Source organism: Numenius arquata, unplaced genomic scaffold (genome assembly GCF_964106895.1).
Source record: "Numenius arquata unplaced genomic scaffold, bNumArq3.hap1.1 HAP1_SCAFFOLD_1069, whole genome shotgun sequence".
NCBI lineage: Eukaryota > Metazoa > Chordata > Aves > Charadriiformes > Scolopacidae > Numenius > Numenius arquata.
Window position 1 is genome coordinate 17,992 of NW_027414520.1, and position 19,443 is coordinate 37,434.

The following is a 19,443-nucleotide window of genomic DNA, read 5'->3' on the forward strand; positions in this document are numbered from 1 at the left end:
CTTGTCCCCGTGACCTTGACCCCATGGCCTTGTCCCCACCATGGCCTTGAGCCCGTGACCTTGTCCCCCACCTGTGACAGTGTCCCCACCCATGACCTTGACCCCGTGACCTTGACCCCGTGACCTTGTCCCCCACCCGTGACAGTGTCCCCACCCGTGACCTTGACCCCGTGACCTTGTCCCCCACCCGTGACAGTGTCCCCACCCATGACCTTGACCCCGTGACCTTGTGCCCCACCCGTGACAGTGTCCCCACCCATGACCTTGACCCCGTGACCTTGACCCCGTGACCTTGTCCCCCACCCGTGACAGTGTCCCCACCCGTGACCTTGACCCCGTGACCTTGTCCCCCACCCGTGACAGTGTCCCCACCCATGACCTTGACCCCGTGACCTCGTCCCCACCCCGTGACCTTGACCCCGTGACCTTGTCCCCGTGACCTTGTCCTCACCCTTGACCCCGTGACCTTGACCCCGTGATCTTGACCCCGTGACCTCTTCCTCCTCCTTTTATTGTCCCCTCCTTGACCCAGGAGGAGCCTTTAAATTACATGGGGGGGGGAGGGGGTGTGTTGGGGGGGGGAGGTGACACCGGGGGGGGGGGTGGGGGGAGGTGACACCGGGCTGTCACCGGGTGACCTCTCCGAAGGTCAAAGGTCAAAGGTCAAAGGTCAGCAATACTCCGAATACTCTTCATCCACGTAATTGGCCGGGAACCATCCAACCTTGGAGGGGGGGGGGGAGGGAGGAAGAAGAAGGTGGTGAATGTCCCCAAAAGGGGGGGAGGGGGTTTGGGGACATCCCGGGGTGGGGGAGGGGAACCCCCTCGGGGGTGGGGGAGGGGTCCTACCCGTCCGTAAATCTCCCCTTTCCACCAACCGGGGTGACCTTTCTTGCTGAGGACTCGGACGACGTCCCCCTGGCGCAGGGAGAGCTCCCGCCGGTCCCGGGCGCAAAAATCGTATCGAGCTTTGGCCGCCCCGAAGGTCCTCAGAGAACCTGGGGACATCACGGGGGGGGAGGGAGGGGACATCGAAGGGGGGGGGGAGGGGACATCGAGGAAGGGGGGGGGGGGGAGGGGACACGGAAGGACAATGGAGGACAATCCCCCCCCCCCTTCCCAAAGTCAACCTCCAACCTCCTCGTCCCCACCCTTGATGGCCCCGTGGTTCTTCCTCCAAGCCCTCTGTTGGTCACCGGCGTTGAGGTGGCCCCCCGTGGGCACGTCCCCAAGGTGTCCCCCTTGTCCCCATGGCCAAGGAGCCAATGGGTCCCTTTGTCCCCTCTTGACTGGTGGCCCCAGAACCCAACTGGTCCCATTGTCCCCCTCCTTGATGGCCCCATGGTTCTTCCTCCAAGCCCTCTGTTGGTCACCGGCATTGAGGTGGCCCCCCGTGGGCACGTCCCCAAGGTGTCCTCCTTGTCCCCATGGCCAAGGAGCCAAGGGGTCCCCTTGTCCCCTCTTGACTGGTGGCCCCAGAACCCGACTGGTGGCCCCAGAACCCGACTGGTCCCATTGTCCCCACCCTTGATGGCCCCGTGGTTCTTCCTCCAATCCCTCCATCGGTCACCATGGTCAAGGTGGCCCCCCGTGGGCACGTCCCCAAGGTGTCCCCCTTGTCCCCATGTCCCCACAACCCCAACTGGTCCCCTTGTCCCCTCTTGACTGGTGGCCCCAGAACCCGACTGGTCCCATTGGCCAAGGCCCCAACTGGTCCCATCCTCCAAGCCCTCCATTGGTCACCACCGTTGAGGTGGCCCCCCATGGGCACATCCCCAAGGTGTCCCCCTTGTCCCCATGTCCCCACAACCCCAACTGGTCCCATTGGCCCCCCTTGACTGGAAGCCCCAGAACCCAACTGGTCCCATTGTCCCCACCCTTGATGGCCCCGTGGTTCTTCCTCCAAGCCCTCTGTTGGCCACCACCGTTGAGGTGGCCCCCCGTGGGCACGTCCCCAAGGTGTCCCCCTTGTCCCCATGGCCAAGGGGGTCCCAAGGGGGTCCCCAACGGGTCTCCTTGTCCCCTCCTTGACTGGTGGCCCCAGAACCCAACTGGTCCCCCTTGACCAAAGCCCCAAGTCCCATCCTCCAAGCCTTCTGTTGGTCACCACTGTTGAGGTGGCCCCCCATGGGCACGTCCCCAAGGTGTCCCCCTTGTCCCCATGGCCAAGGAGCCAAGGGGTCCCCTTGTCCCCTCTTGACTGGTGACCCCAGAACCCAACTGGTCCCGTTGTCCCCCTCCTTGATGGCCCCATGGTTCTTCCTCCAAGCCCTCCATTGATCACTACAGTTGAGGTGGCCCCCCGTGGGCACGTCCCCAAGGTGTCCCCCTTGTCCCCATGGCCAAGGAGCCAATGGGTCCCTTTGTCCCCTCTTGACTGGTGGCCCCAGAACCCAACTGGTCCCATTGTCCCCCTCCTTGATGGCCCCATGGTTCTTCCTCCAAGCCCTCTGTTGGTCACCGGCATTGAGGTGGCCCCCCGTGGGCACGTCCCCAAGGTGTCCTCCTTGTCCCCATGGCCAAGGAGCCAAGGGGTCCCCTTGTCCCCTCTTGACTGGTGGCCCCAGAACCCGACTGGTGGCCCCAGAACCCAACTGGTCCCGTTGTCCCCACCCTTGATGGCCCCATGGTTCTTCCTCCAAGCCCTCCGTCGGTCACCACAGTCGAGGTGGCCCCCCGTGGGCACGTCCCCAAGGTGTCCCCCTTGTCCCCATGTCCCCACAACCCCAACTGGTCCCATTGGCCCCCCCTTGACTGGTGGCCCCAGAACCCAACTGGTCCCCCTTGACCAAAGCCCCAAGTGGTCCCATCCTCCAAGCCCTCCGTTGGCCACCGGCGTTGAGGTGGCCCCCCATGGGCACGTCCCCAAGGTGTCCCCCTTGTCCCCATGGCCAAGGGGGTCCCAAGGGGGTCCCCAACGGGTCCCCTTGTCCCCTCCTTGACTGGTGGCCCCAGAACCCAACTGGTCCCATTGGCCAAAGCCCCAAGTGGTCCCATCCTCCAAGCCCTCCGTTGGTCACCACCGTTGAGGTGGCCCCCCGTGGGCACGTCCCCAAGGTGTCCCCCTTGTCCCCATGGCCAAGGAGCCAATGGGTCCCCTTGTCCCCTCTTGACTGGTGGCCCCAGAACCCAACTGGTCCCATTGTCCCCACCCTTGATGGCCCCATGGTTCTTCCTCCAAGCCCTCCATTGATCACTACAGTTGAGGTGGCCCCCCGTGGGCACGTCCCCAAGGTGTCCCCCTTGTCCCCATGTCCCCACAACCCCAACTGGTCCCATTGGCCCCCCCTTGACTGGTGACCCCAGAACCCAACTGGTCCCATCCTCCAAGCCCTCCGTTGGTCACCACCATTGAGGTGGCCCCCCGTGGGCACGTCCCCAAGGTGTCCCCCTTGTCCCCATGGCCAAGGACCCAAGGGGTCTCCTTGTCCCCCCCTCAATGGTGACCCCAGAACCAGGTGGCCCCCCGTGGGCACGTCCCCAAGGTGTCCCCCTTGCCCCCCCCCCCTCAACTGGTGGCCCCAGAATCCAACTGTCCCCCTTGACCTTGGCCACGTCCTTGACTTGTCCCTTGGCCACTGTCCTTGTCCCATCGCCGTGACCCAACTGTCCCCCACCATCTCCACCCCACAGCCTCCACCCCACCATCTCCACCCCACAGCCTCCACCCCACAGCCTCCACCCCACCATCTCCACCCCACCACCTCCACCCCACAATCTCCACCCCACAACCTCCACCCCACAGCCTCCACCCCACCATCTCCACCCCACAGCCTCCACCCCACAGCCTCCACCCCACCATCTCCACCCCACCACCTCCACCCCACAATCTCCACCCCACAACCTCCACCCCACAGCCTCCACCCCACCATCTCCACCCCACAACCTCCACCCCACAGCCTCCACCCCACCATCTCCACCCCACAGCCTCCACCCCACAACCTCCACCCCACCATCTCCACCCCACCATCTCCACCCCACAGCCTCCACCCCACAGCCTCCACCCCACAACCTCCACCCCACAGCCTCCACCCCACCATCTCCACCCCACAACCTCCACCCCACAGCCTCCACCCCACAGCCTCCACCCCATCATCTCCACCCCACAACCTCCACCCCACCATCTCCACCCCACAACCTCCACCCCACAGCCTCCACCCCACAACCTCCACCCCACAACCTCCACCCCACCATCTCCACCCCACCACCTCCACCCCACAACCTCCACCCCACCATCTCCACCCCACAGCCTCCACCCCACAACCTCCACCCCATCATCTCCACCCCACAACCTCCACCCCACTGCCCCACAACCTCCACCCCACAACATCCACCCCACCTTCACCCCCAATGAGGGACCCGCCACCCCCACCCCACCATCTCCACCCCACAACCTCCAGCCCATCTTCACCCCCAATGAGGGACCCACCATCTCCACCCCATCATCTCCACCCCACAACCTCCACCCCACAACCTCCACCCCACCATCTCCACCCCACAGCCTCCACCCCACAGCCACCACCCCACCATCTCCACCCCATCATCTCCACCCCACAACCTCCACCCCACAACCTCCACCCCACCATCTCCACCCCACAACCTCCACCCCACCATCTCCACCCCACAACCTCCACCCCACAGCCTCCACCCCACAGCCTCCACCCCACCATCTCCACCCCACAGCCTCCACCCCACCATCTCCACCCCACAGCCTCCACCCCACAGCCTCCACCCCACCATCTCCACCCCACAGCCTCCACCCCACAGCCTCCACCCCACCATCTCCACCCCACAGCCTCCACCCCACAACCTCCACCCCACAGCCTCCACCCCACAGCCTCCACCCCACCATCTCCACCCCACCATCTCTACCCCACAGCCTCCACCCCACCATCTCCACCCCACAGCCTCCACCCCACAACCTCCACCCCACAGCCTCCACCCCACCATCTCCACCCCACAGCCTCCACCCCACAACCTCCACTACATCATCTCCACCCCACAGCCTCCACCCCACAGCCTCCACCCCACCATCTCCACCCCACAGCCTCCACCCCACAGCCTCCACCCCACAACCTCCACCCCACAGCCTCCACCCCACCATCTCCACCCCACAACCTCCACCCCACAACCTCCACCCCACAACCTCCACCCCACAGCCTCCACCCCACCATCTCCACCCCACAGCCTCCACCCCACAACCTCCACCCCACCATCTCCACCCCACAGCCTCCACCCCACAACCTCCACCCCACCATCTCCACCCCACAACCTCCACCCCACAATCTCCACCCCATCATCTCCACCCCACAACCTCCACCCCACAACCTCCACCCCACCATCTCCACCCCACAGCCTCCACCCCACAGCCTCCACCCCACCGCCTCCACCCCACAACCTCCACCCCACAACCTCCACCCCATCATCTCCACCCCATCATCTCCACCCCACAACCTCCACCCCACAGCCTCCACCCAACCATCTCCACCCCACAGCCTCCACCCCACAACCTCCATCCCACAACCTCCACCCCAAAACCTCCACCCCACCATCTCCACCCCACAACCTCCACCCCACAACCTCCACCCCATCATCTCCACCCCACAGCCTCCACCCCACAGCCTCCACCCCACCATCTCCACCCCACAGCCTCCACCCCACAGCCTCCACCCCACCATCTCCACCCCACAACCTCCACCCCACAGCCTCCACCCCACAGCCTCCACCCCACCATCTCCACCCCACAGCCTCCACCCCACAGCCTCCACCCCACCATCTCCACCCCACCATCTCTACCCCACAGCCTCCACCCCACCATCTCCACCCCACAACCTCCACCCCACAACCTCCACCCCACAGCCTCCACCCCACAACCTCCACCCCACCATCTCCACCCCACAGCCTCCACCCCACAGCCTCCACCCCATCATCTCCACCCCACAGCCTCCACCCCACAACCTCCACCCCACAGCCTCCACCCCACAGCCTCCACCCCACAACCTCCACCCCACCATCTCCACCCCACCATCTCCACCCCACAGCCTCCACCCCACAACCTCCACCCCACCATCTCCACCCCACAGCCTCCACCCCACAACCTCCACCCCACAGCCTCCACCCCACCATCTCCACCCCACAACCTCCACCCCATCATCTCCACCCCACAGCCTCCACCCCATCATCTCCACCCCACAACCTCCACCCCACAACCTCCACCCCACAGCCTCCACCCCACCATCTCCACCCCACAGCCTCCACCCCACAACCTCCACCCCACCATCTCCACCCCACAACCTCCACCCCACAGCCTCCACCCCACCATCTCCACCCCACAACCTCCACCCCACCATCTCCACCCCACACCCTCCACCCCACAGCCTCCACCCCATCATCTCCACCCCACACCCTCCACCCCACAGCCTCCACCCCACAACCTCCACCCCACAGCCTCCATCCCACAACCTCCACCCCACCATCTCCACCCCACAACCTCCACCCCATCATCTCCACCCCACCATCTCCACCCCACAGCCTCCACCCCACAACCTCCACCCCACAGCCTCCACCCCACAGCCTCCACCCCACAACCTCCACCCCACCATCTCCACCCCACCATCTCCACCCCACAACCTCCACCCCACAGCCTCCACCCCACCATCTCCACCCCACAGCCTCCACCCCACCATCTCCACCCCACAGCCTCCACCCCACAACCTCCACCCCATCATCTCTACCCCACAGCCTCCAGCCCATCTTCAGCCCCATCCCACCATCTTCATCCCACCTTCACCCACCTTGAGCGACCCACAACCTCCACCCCACAACCCCCCAAAGAGGGACCCACAACCTCCACCCCACAACCTCCATCCCACCCTCACACCCAAAGAGGGACCCACCACCCCACAACCTCCAGCCCATCACCCCACAACCTCCAGCCCACCTTCACCCATGATGAGGGACCCACCACCCCACAACCTCCAGCCCATCACCCCACCATCTCCTCCACCTCCACCCCACCACCCCCTTGATGGAAGACCCCACCATCTCCACCCCACCGCCCCACAACCTCCACCCCACAGCCTCCACCCCACTGTCTTCACCCCACAACCTCCAGCCCATTACCTCCATCCCACCACCCCACCATCTCCATCCCATCTTTACCCACCTTGAGCATCCCACTGCCCCACAACCTCCACCCCACAACCTCCAGCCCATCACCTCCACCCCACCATCTCCACCCATGATGAGGAACCCACCACCTCCACCCCACTGCCCCACAACCTCCAGCCCACCACCCCACAACCTCCACCCCACAACATCCACCCCACCTTCACCCCCAAAGAGGGACCCGCCACCCCCACCCCACCATCTCCACCCCACAACCTCCAGCCCATCTTCACCCCCAATGAGGGACCCACCATCTCCACCCCACCATCTCCACCCCACCATCTCCACCCCACAACCTCCACCCCACCGTCTTCACCCCACAACCTCCATCCCATCACCCCACAACCTCCACCCCACCTTCACCCATGATGAGGGACCCACCACCCCACAACCTCCACCCCACCGCCCCCTTGATGGAAGACCCCACCATCTCCACCCCACCGCCCCACAACCTCCACCCCACAACTTCCACCCCACCATCTCCACCCTACAACCTCCACCCCACCGTCTTCACCCCACAACCTCCATCCCACCACCCCTCCATCTCCATCCCGCCTTCACCCACCTTGAGGGACCCACAACCTCCACCCCACAACCTCCAGCCCATCACCCCACCACCTCCATCCCACCTTCACCCATGATGAGGGACCCACCACCCCACAACCTCCACCCCACAACCTCCATCCCATCACCCCACCATCTCCTCCACCTCCACCCCACCATCACCTTGATGGAAGACCCCACCATCTCCACCCCACCGCCCCACAACCTCCACCCCACAACTTCCACCCCACCATCTCCACCCCACAACCTCCACCCCACCATCTCCAACCGCCTCCACCCCCTCGATGGAAGACCCCACCACCTCCAGCCCACCGCCCCCCAACCTCCACCCCACCATCCTCTACCCCTCACCCCGCTGATACGGGGGACCCCCCCACCCCTCTGTCCCCACATCCCGTCCCCCCCCCCCCCGCCCCATGTCCTACCCGGTGGCCGGGCCCCGTCCCCGCTGTGGGGCTCCTTGAAGGGCACCTCCAGGGCCGTGTCCAAGGCCTTGAAGCAATCCTTGAGGGAGCTGCGCTGGTAGAACTCCACCAGCTCCTGTCCACCAAGGGTGGGGCAAGACCTCAGCTCCAGTATCCCCAGCCCCACACGTGTGGGGCAGGACCTCAGGGGGTGGGGGGGGATGTGGGGTGGTGTCCCCAAGGGTTGGTTGGGTCTCCATCTCTTACCACCAACCCCTTGAAGACCTTCTTCTCGGTGACGCGGTAGAGCCCCTCGGCCGTCAACACCTTGATGTGCTTCACCTCCCCACGGAATCTATGGGGCAGGGTGACCCCCCAGGAGCTGCCACCGTGTCCCCCACCCCACCCCACCCCATAGATGTGTGTGTCCCGTCCCCCCCCCCCTCAAAAAGCCCTACTTGATGCTGATGGCGAACTCCCCCCCGTCCTTGGCCCGTTGCCGCACCAGGAAGGCCCCGTCGCGCCGTGGGGCCAGGACCTGCTCGGCCTCCCCCCGATCCATGGGGCCGGCGAACCTGGGGGATTCTGGGAGTTATGGGGGGCCTGAGACACACCCCACACCCCACCCCCCCCCCCGCCAAAATGCCACCCCCCCCGGGGGGATGGTTTTGGGGGGGGGAAAATGGGGGGACGATGGGGCCACCAGGATGAAGGAGGTGATGGGGGGCCACCAGGAGGGATGGGGACCCATGGATCTATGGGGCGATGGGGGGGCATTTGGGGGGCCCCATGGATCTATGGGGCGATGGGGGGGGGGTTGGGAGGCCCCATGGATCTATGGGGTGATGGGGGGGGGCATGGATCTATGGGGCGATGGGGGGGCATTTGGGGGGCCCCATGGATCTATGGGGTGATGGGGGGGGGTTGAGGGGGCTCCATGGATCTATGGGGCAATGGGAGGGGATTTGGGGGAGCCCCACGGATCTATGGGGCAATGGGGAGGCATTTGGGGGGCCCCATGGATCTATGGGGCGATGGGGGGGGGGATTTGGGGGGGGGGCCATGGATCTATGGGGCGATGGGGGGGGGTTTTGGGGGGCCCCATGGATCTATGGGGCGATGGGGGGGGGGGTTCGGGGGGCCCCATGGATCTATGGGGCGATGGGGGGGGGATTTGGGGGGGGCCCCATGGATCTATGGGGCAATGGGGGGAGATTTGGGGGGGCAAAACCCACCAGGGGTAGACGGAGAGATCAGGCAGCGGCACCTGTGGGGCAGAAGCGGAGTTGGGGGTTGCTCCCCTGCCCCATAGATCCCCCCCCCCTCCTCTGCCCCCCAAGTGGACCCTCTGCCCCCCAAGTGGACCCCTCTGCCCCCCAAGAGAAGCCCTCTGCCTTACATGTGGACCCTCTGCCCCCAAGTGGACCCAGGTGTCTGGGGTGTGGACACCCCCCTCCTGCCCCCCAAGTAGACCCTCTGCCCCCCAAGCGGACCCTCTGCCCCACAAGCGGACCCTCTGCCCCCCAAGCGGACACCCCCCTCTGCCCCCCAAGTGGACTCACGCTGACGAAGGGTCTGACGGCGGCGCAGGGGAACCAGCCCAGGTCACCGCTGGCCACGTTCCTGCCCTAGAGATGAAGGAGTGTGGGGCGCTATGGGGCGCTATGGGGCGCTATGGGGCACCATGGGCGTCCCCTCTGCTCCCCCAGGAGGCTGGAAGGACCACAGGGGGCCAGGCTGGGTCCAGCCCCATAGCAAGGTCCGCCCCAGTATGAACCTGGGGGTCTGCCCCATAGCAGAGGTCCATCCCAGCGTGCACTTGGGGGTCTGCCCCATAGCGAGGTCCATCCCAGCATGGACTTGGGGGCCTGCCCCATAGCGGTGGTCAGTCCCAGCATGCACTTGGGGGTCTGCCCCATAGCAAGGTCCATCGCAGCATGCACTTGGGGGTCTGCCCCATAGCGAGGTCTGTTCCAGGAAGACCATGGGGGTCTGCCCCATAGCGGAGCTCAGTCCCAGCATGCATTTGGGGGTCTGCCCCATAGCAACATCCATCCCAGCATGCATTTGGGGGTCTGCCCCATAGCAGAGCTCAGTCCCAGCATGCACTTGGGGGTCTGCCCCATAGCGAGGTCTGTTCCAGGAAGACCATGGGGGTCTGCCCCATAGCGGAGCTCAGTCCCAGCATGCACTTGGGGGTCTGCCCCATAGCGAGGTCTGTTCCAGGAAGACCATGGGGGTCTGCCCCATAGCGGAGCTCAGTCCCAGCATGCACTTGGGGGTCTGCCCCATAGCGAGGTCTGTTCCAGGAAGACCATGGGGGTCTGCCCCATAGCGGAGCTCAGTCCCAGCATGCATTTGGGGGTCTGCCCCATAGCAAGGTCCATCACAGCATGCACTTGGGGGTCTGCCCCATAGCGGAGCTCAGTCCCAGCATGCATTTGGGGGCCTGCCCCATAGCGACATCCATCCCAGCATGCACTTGGGGGTCTGCCCCATAGCAACATCCATCCCAGCATGCATTTGGGGGTCTGCCCCATAGCAGAGCTCAGTCCCAGCATGCATTTGGGGGCCTGCCCCATAGCGACATCCATCCCAGCATGCACTTGGGGGTCTGCCCCATAGCGGGGTCCCGTCCCCACCTGCCACCACAGCTGCTCGGCCTCGGCCACCGTCACCTCCAGGACGTCCCCGGGGCTGAGCCGTAGGGCAGGACCCACGGCGCCGGGCGGGGGGGGGAGGCCGCTATAGGGCTGGGTCGCCTCCATCTTGGGCAACCCTAGAGGGAAGATACGCCGTGGGGCGGGGGGTGTGTGTGTGTGTGTGTGATGTCCAGGCCCCACCCTGCCCCACAAGTGGACCCGCTTCTGCCCCACAAGTGGATTGCTCTGCCCCCCAAGTGGACCCTCTGCCCCACAAGTGGACACCCCCCCCTGCCCCCCAAGTGGACCCAGGTGTACGGGGTGTGGACACCCCCCCCCCCCTCTGCCCCACACATGGACACCCCTGCCCCACAAGTGGATTCCTCTGCCCCCCAAGTGCCTCCCCCGCCCCCCAAGTGGACTCTCTGCCCCACAAGTGGATTCCTCTGCCCTCCAAGTCGACCCTCTGCCCCACAAGTGGACGCTCTGCCCCCCAAGTGGACACCCTCCCTCTGCCCCCCAAGTGGACCCAGGTGTACGGGGTGTGGACACCCCCCCCCCCTCTGCCCCACACATGGACACCCCTGCCCCACAAGTGGATTCCTCTGCCCCCCAAGTGCCTCCCCCGCCCCCCAAGTGGACTCTCTGCCCCACAAGTGGATTCCTCTGCCCCCCAAGTGGACTCCCCTCTCTGCCCCACAAGTGGATTCCTCTGCCCTCCAAGTGGACCCTCTGCCCCACAAGTGGACACCCCCCATCTGCCCCCCAAGTGCCCCTCCCTCTCTGCCCCCCAAGTGAACCCAGGTGTCCGGGGTGTGGACACACACACACACCCCCCCCCCCACGGACACCCCTGCCCCACAAGTGGACCCTCTGCCCCACACATGGACCCCTCTGCCCCCCAAGTGGCCTCACCCGGGTCTCCCCGTTTCCTCTCGGGGCGGGGGGGTTTGTTCTGCTTCGTTAAACGAGACCTTTGTTAGTGCGGGGCCACACCCCTCCCCCCTCAGGCCCCTCCCCCTTTAAACCCCTCCCCCTTTAAGCCCCTCCCCTTTAAACCCCCCCTTTCCCCCCTCAGCCCCCTCCCCCTTTAGCCCCTCCCCTTCAGGCCCTCCCCCTTTAAACCCCTCCCCCTTTAAGCCCCTCCCCCTTTAACCCCCCCTTTCCCCCCTCAGCCCCCTCCCCTTTTAGCCCCTCCCCCTCAGGCCCCTCCCCTTTGGCCCCTCCCCCTTTAAGCCCCTCCCCTTTAAACTCCTCCCTTTCCCCCCTCAGGCCCCTCCCCTTTGGCCCCTCCCCCTTTAAGCCCCTCCCCTTCAAACCCCTCCCTTTCCCCCCTCAGGCCCCTCCCCCTTTAGCCCCTCCCCCTCAGGCCCTTCCCCTTTTGGGCCCCTCCCCCTTTGGCCCCTCCCCCTTTAAGCCCCTCCCCTTTAAACTCCTCCCTTTCCCCCCTCAGGCCCTTCCCCTTTTGGGCCCCTCCCCCTTTGGCCCCTCCCCCTTTAAGCCCCTCCCCCTTTAACCCCCCCTTTCCCCCCTCAGCCCCCTCCCCTTTTAGCCCCTCCCCCTCAGGCCCCTCCCCTTTGGCCCCTCCCCCTTTAAGCCCCTCCCCTTTAAACCCCTCCCTTTCCCCCCCTCAGGCCCCTCCCCTTTGGCCCCTCCCCCTTTAAGCCCCTCCCCTTCAAACCCCTCCCCTTTCCCCCCTCAGGCCCCTCCCCCTTTAGCCCCTCCCCCTCAGGCCCTTCCCCTTTTGGGCCCCTCCCCCTTTGGCCCCTCCCCCTTTAAGCCCCTCCCCTTTAAACTCCTCCCTTTCCCCCCTCAGGCCCCTCCCCTTTCGGCCCCTCCCCCCTCAGGCCCTTCCCCTTTAAGCCCCTCCCCCTTTAACCCCCCCTTCCCCCCTCAGCCCCCTCCCCCTTTAGCCCCTCCCCCTCAGGCCCCTCCCCTTTGGCCCCTCCCCCTTTAAGCCCCTCCCCTTTAAACTCCTCCCTTTCCCCCCTCAGGCCCTTCCCCTTTTGGGCCCCTCCCCCTTTGGCCCCTCCCCCTTTAAGCCCTCCCCCTTTAACCCCCCCCTTTCCCCCCTCAGCCCCCTCCCCCTTTAGCCCCTCCCCCTCAGGCCCCTCCCCTTTGGCCCCTCCCCCTTTAAGCCCCTCCCCTTTAAACTCCTCCCTTTCCCCCCTCAGGCCCCTCCCCTTTCGGCCCCTCCCCCTCAGGCCCTTCCCCTTTTGGGCCCCTCCCCCTTTGGCCCCTCCCCCTTTAAGCCCCTCCCCTTTAACCCCCCCCTTTCCCCCCTCAGTCCCCTCCCCCTTTAGCCCCTCCCCCTCAGGCCCCTCCCCTTTGGCCCCTCCCCCTTTAACCCCCCCTTTACCCCCTCAGCCCCCTCCCCCTTTAGCCCCTCCCCCTCAGGCCCCTCCCCCTCAGGCCCCTCCCCTTTCGGCCCCTCCCCCTCAGGCCCCTCCCTTTTTTGGCCCCTCCCCCTTTTGCCCCTCCCCCTCAGGCCCCTCCCCCCATTCCGTACCTTCCTGGTTCCGGGTCCCGAATCTGTGGGGGGAGGGGGAGGGGGAGGAGCAATCCCATGATGCCCTGCTCCGCGGCGGCCATCTTGGATCCCACAAGGCCCCGCCCACCCAGAAGACACCGCCCCCCCAAGCCCCGCCCCTTTCCCCATCAGGCCACGCCCCCCCGGAAGTCCCGCCCCTCCGAGCCCCCATGATGCCCCGCCCCCTCCCAGGATGTCGGCCATCTTGTCTCCCACAATGCCCCTCTCCTCCCTCCCATGGTGCCCCTCTCCGTGTCGGCCATCTTGTCTCCCATGATGCCCTTCTCTGTGTCGGCCATCTTGATTCCCACAATGCCCTGCTCCTCGTCGGCCATCTTGTCTCCCCTAGTGTCCCGTTCCCCCTCCCTCCTGTGCGGCCCCGCCCACCTCTCCCATGATGCCCTTCTCCATGTCGGCCATCTTATATCCCACAATGCCCTGCTCTGTGTCAGCCATCTTGTCTCCCACAATGCCCCTCCCCCTGTCCCATGATGCCCCTCTCTCCCCTCCCATGATGCTCTTCTCCATGTCGGCCATCTTGTATCCCTTGATGCCCTCCTCTGTGTCGGCCATCTTGTCTCCCACAATACCCTGCTCCATGTCAGCCATCTTGTCTCCCACAATACCCTGCTCCCCCACTATCCCATGATCCCCCTCTCTCCCCTTCCATGATTCCCTTCTCCATGTCGGCCATCTTGTATCCCATGATGCCCTTCCCCATGGCAGCCATCCCACAATGCCCTTGCTCCACGTCGGCCATCTTGTCTCCTGCAGTGTCCCGCTCCCCCACTATCCCACAATGCCCCTCTCCCCCGTCCCACAATGCCCCTCTCCCCCTCCCATGATGCCCTGCTCCACGTCGGCCATCTTGTCTCCCGCAGTGTCCCCGCTCCCCCACTATCCCACAATGCCCTTCTCCCCCTCCCATGATGCCCTGCTCCACGTCGGCCATCTTGTCTCCCGCAGTGTCCCCGCTCCCCCACTATCCCACAATGCCCCTCTCCCCTCCCATGATGCCCCTCTCTCTCACCGCTCCGGCCGCAGGTCCCCACCCTCCCCAGACACTCCTTGTGGGCCGGGGCCCGGCAGCGGCTGCAGCGATAGCCCTGGTAGAAGGTGCCCCTGGGGGGGGACACAGGGTCACCACCAGTGCCGGGGGGTGTGTGTGCACCCACTGACCCACCCCCACCCCCCAACCCCCACCCACCCAGCAGGGACACCCCGCCCCAACCCACCCAAGCCTTCACCCACCAGGTTCTGGGCTCCACCAGGATGGACCCACCTCGGTCTTGACCCACCTTGGTGGCCTCCACCCAATCCTTGACCCACCTTGGCCTTGACCCACCAGGTTCTTGACCCGCCTTGGTGGCCTCCACCCAATCCTTGACCCACCTTGGCCTTGACCCACCAGGTTCTTGACCCACCTTGGTGGCCTCCACCCAATCCTTGACCCACCTTGGCCTTGACCCACCAGGTTCTTGACCCACCTTGGTGGCCTCCACCCAATCCTTGACCCACCTTGGCCTTGACCCACCAGGTTCTTGACCCACCTTGGTGGCCTCCACCCAATCCTTGACCCACCTTGGCCTTGACCCACCAGGTTCTTGACCCACCTTGGTGGCCTCCACCCAATCCTTGACCCACCTTGGCCTTGACCCACCAGGTTCTTGACCCGCCTTGGTGGCCTCCACCCAATCCTTGACCCACCTTGGCCTTGACCCACCAGGTTCTTGACCCACCTTGGTGGCCTCCACCCAATCCTTGACCCACCTTGGCCTTGACCCACCAGGTTCTTGACCCACCTTGGTGGCCTCCACCCAATCCTTGACCCACCTTGGCCTTGACCCACCAGGTTCTTGACCCACCTTGGTGGCCTCCACCCAATCCTTGACCCACCTTGGCCTTGACCCACCAGGTTCTTGACCCACCTTGGTGGCCTCCGCCCAATCCTTGACCCACCTTGGCCTTGACCCACCAGGTTCTTGACCCACCTTGGTGGCCTCCGCCCAATCCTTGACCCACCTTGGCCTCGACCCACCAGGTTCTTGACCCACCTTGGTGGCCTCCACCCAATCCTTGACCCACCTTGGCCTTGACCCACCAGGTTCTTGACCCACCTGGTTCTTGACCCACCTTGGTGGCCTCCACCCAATCCTTGACCCACCTTGGCCTTGACCCACCAGGTTCTTGACCCACCTGGTTCTTGACCCACCTTGGTGGCCTCCACCCAATCCTTGACCCACCTTGGCCTTGACCCACCAGGTTCTTGACCCACCTTGGTGGCCTCCACCCAATCCTTGACCCACCTTGGCCTTGGCCCACCCAGGCCTCAACCCACCCAGGCTTTGACCCACCTTGGTGTCTTCCACCCAACCCTTGACCCACCTTGACCTTGACCCACCTTGGTCTTGACCCACCTTGGTGTCCTCCACCCAATGCTTGGCCCACCTTGGCCTTGGGGCCACCCAGGAGTTGACCCACCTTGGTCTTGACCCACCTTGGCCTTGACCCACCTTGGCCTTGACCCACCTTGGCCTCCACCCAACATTTGACCCACCCTGACCTTGACCCACCTTGGTGTCCTCCACCCAACGCTTGACCTACCTTGTCCTTGGGGCCACCCAGGAGTTGACCCACCTTGGTCTTGACCCACCAGCTTCTTGACCCACCTTGGCCTCCACCCAACGCTTGACCCACCCTGACCTTGACCCACCTTGGTGTCCTCCACCCAATGCTTGACCCACCCTGACCTTGACCCACCTTGGTGTTCTCCACCCAACGCTTGACCCACCTTGGCCTTGGCCCACCTAGGCCTCAACCCACCCAGTCCTTGACCCACCTTGGCTTTGGGGCCACCAGGTTCTTGACCCACCTTGGCCTCCACCCAACGCTTGACCCACCCTGACCTTGACCCACCTTGGTGTCTTCCACCCAGTCCTTGACCCACCTTGGCCTTGGCCCATTGTCCCCTCTGTCCCCCCCAGGGGAAGCGGGGGGGGACGTAATTTTGGAGGTCCTACCTCAGCAACATCTGGCAGGCCCTGCAGGAGGTGGTGTCCTCAAAGGAGAACATCTGGAAGTCGTGGCCATCGGCCAGAGCGTTCTCGGGGAAGATGTTGGACCTGGCACGAAAATGGGAGGGGAGGGGACACATGTGGGTCTGGTGGGGGGTCCCCAGTGGGGCAGGTCCCCCCCCCCCCCCCCAAAAAAAAGCCCTGGGTGTGGGGTGGGCACCTACAGGGCCATCTCAAACTGCTCCAACCACTTCTTCTTCAGCTCCCGGGTCTTGAAGAAGAGCTCGTAGCCCTGGAGGCCGGCGGTGGCGATGAGGAGGAAGGTGTGGGTCCACTGTGGGGCACAGGCGTGGGGCTCAGCGTGGGGCACCACGGCCTGGGTTCGTTGTCACCCGTCCAGGGTGTCCAGGTGTCCAGGGCCACCAGGGACCACAGTCCTGGAGCCCACCAGGCTTCGGCGTGTCCACCAAGGAGATGGAGGCTTGGGGCCACCAAGGATCTGGATGTTGGGGTCCACCAGACGGGGACACGTGGGGCCACCGGGGACGTGGCCACCTGGGCCCACCAGACCTGGACTTTTGGGACCACCAAGGCCACCACACACTTGGGCCCACCAGGGACGTGGCCACCTGGGCCCACCAGGCCTGGACACTTGGGACCACCAAGGCCACCACACACTTGGGTCCACCAGGGACATGGCCACCTGGACCCACCAGACCTGGACCTTTGGGCCCACCAGGGACGTGGCCACCTGGGCTCACCAGACCTGGACCTTTGGGTCCACCAGGGACGTGGCCACCTGGACCCACCAGACCTGGACCTTTAGGACCACCAAGGATGTGACCACCTGGTCCCACCAGCCCCGTGGCCACCTGGGTGCCTTGAGAAGAGGCCACCCGTGTCCCAAAGGTACCTTCTTGCCATCGCGGGGCCCGAGGCCACCGTCGCGCAGTTGGTGGCTCTGGAGGTCCACCACGTCCTTGGTCTCGTAGGAGTCCCCCCGGCGCTTGCAGATGATGAGGGCCTTGTCCAGGAGGAACCCGTACCTGGGGACACCCAAGGGGTGGCACCGAGGTCCCAAAGGCCACCACGTACCTTGGGGTGTCCCCACCCCTGCCCTGGCCCCTGCTCGGTGTCCCCAAGGTGTCCCCAAGGTGTCCCCGTGGTCCCATCGTGATGGTCCTATGGGTGTCTCTGTTTTCCTGTGGTGTCCCTGTGGTGGCTTCATGTCCCCATGGAGTGTCCCCATGGTGTCCCCATGTTCTTGTGGTGTCCCCATGGTGTCTCCGTGGTGTCCCCATGGGTGTCCCCAGGTTCCTGTGGTGTTCCCACGTCCCCATAGCTGTCCCCATGGTGTCCCCATGTTCTTGTGGTGTCCCCATGTCTTTGTGGGTCTCCCTGTGGTGTCCCCATGGGTGTCCCCAGGTTCTTGTGGTGTCCCCAGGTTCTTGCGATGTCCCCATGTCCCCATGGTGTCCTTGTGGTGTCCCCAGGTTCTTGTGGTGTCCCCATGGTGTCCCCATGGTGTCCTTGTGGTGTCCCCAGGTTCTTGTGGTGTCCCCATGTCCCCATGGTGTCCTTGTGGTGTCCCCATGTCCTCGTGGGTCTCTCTGTGGTGTCCCTGTGGTGTCCTTGTGGTGTCTCCATGTCCTTGTGGTGTCCCCATGAGTGTCCCCAGCTTCCTGTGGTGTCCCCATGGTGTCCTTGTGGTGTCCCCAGCTTCCTGTGGTGTCCCCATGTCCCCGTGGGTCTCCCTGTGGTGTCCCCATGGTGTCCTTGTGGTGTCCCCAGCTTCCTGTGGTGTCCCCATGTCCCCGTGGGTCTCCCCGTGGTGTCCCCATGGTGTCCTTGTGGTGTCCCCAGGTTCTTGTGGTGTCCCCATGTCCCCGTGGGTCTCCCTGTGGTGTCCCCATGGTGTCCTTGTGGTGTCCCCAGCTTCCTGTGGTGTCCCCATGTCCCCGTGGGTCTCCCCGTGGTGTCCCCATGGTGTCCTTGTGGTGTCCCCAGGTTCTTGTGGTGTCCCCATGTCCCCATAGGTCTCCCTGTGGTGTCCCCATGGTGTCCTTGTGGTGTCCCCATGTTCTTGTGGTGTCCCCATGTCCCCATAGGTCTCCCTGTCATGTCCCCATGGTGTCCTTGTGGTGTCCCCATGTTCTTGTGGTGTCCCCATGTCCTCGTGGGTCTCTCTGTGGTGTCCCCATGGTGTCCTTGTGGTGTCCCCAGGTTCTTGTGGTGTCCCCATGTCCCCGTGGGTCTCCCTGTGGTGTCCCCATGGTGTCCTTGTGGTGTCCCCAGCTTCCTGTGGTGTCCCCATGTCCCCGTGGGTCTCCCCGTGGTGTCCCCATGGTGTCCTTGTGGTGTCCCCAGGTTCTTGTGGTGTCCCCATGTCCCCGTGGGTCTCCCCGTGGTGTCCCCATGGTGTCCTTGTGGTGTCCCCAGGTTCTTGTGGTGTCCCCATGTCCCCGTGGGTCTCCCCGTGGTGTCCCCATGGTGTCCTTGTGGTGTCCCCAGGTTCTTGTGGTGTCCCCATGTCCCTGTGGGTCTCCCTGTGGTGTCCCCATGGTGTCCTTGTGGTGTCCCCAGGTTCTTGTGGTGTCCCCATGTCCCCGTGGTGTCCCCGTGGTGTCCCCATGGTGTCCTTGTGATGTTCCCAGGTACTTGTGGTGTCCCCATGTCCCCACAGGTCTCCCCGTGGTGTCCCCGTGGTGTCCCCATGGTGTCCTCGTGGTGTCCCCAGGTACTTGTGGTGTCCCCATGTCCCCACAGGTCTCCCCGTGGGTGTCCCTGTGTCCCCGTGTCCCCCCCCGTGTCCCCCCCCCGTGTCCCACCTGTCCACCCTGGAGCGCCGCTCGGTGCTGGAGACCTTCAGCTCCCCGTCAATTTTGGGGCGCCCGAACTGGGCCAGGGACTGGGGCTGCGCGGGGGGGACACACGGGGGGGGGAACATCAGTGGGGGGGGGGACACGGGGGGGGGGTGACATGGGGAGGACGGGGGGGGGCCCCGGGGGGGGGGGGATGCGGGGGGAGAGATCAGTGGGGGGGACATGGGGGGGGACATCAGTGGGGGGGGACACAGGGGAGGACACGGGGGACACGGGGGGGGCACGGAGGGGACACGGGGG

The 19,443-nt window shown here is 65.1% G+C and overlaps 1 protein-coding gene across 1 annotated transcript; it reads right to left on the reverse strand.

Annotated features, from left to right (window-relative positions):
• Nucleotides 1–670: 670 nt before the first annotated feature.
• LOC141478052 (proto-oncogene vav-like) lies at nt 671–19,235 on the reverse strand (the record flags this gene model as incomplete). Its single annotated transcript, XM_074167189.1, has 15 exons — nt 671–724; nt 850–998; nt 8,157–8,271; nt 8,403–8,490; nt 8,594–8,710; nt 9,371–9,402; nt 9,698–9,763; nt 10,778–10,914; nt 11,693–11,732; nt 13,287–13,309; nt 14,338–14,429; nt 16,328–16,429; nt 16,546–16,655; nt 17,235–17,367; nt 19,150–19,235. Coding segments are annotated over 15 exons (1,344 nt in total), but the record flags the coding sequence as incomplete, so codon positions are not given.
• Between the last annotated feature and the right edge of the window lie 208 nt (nt 19,236–19,443).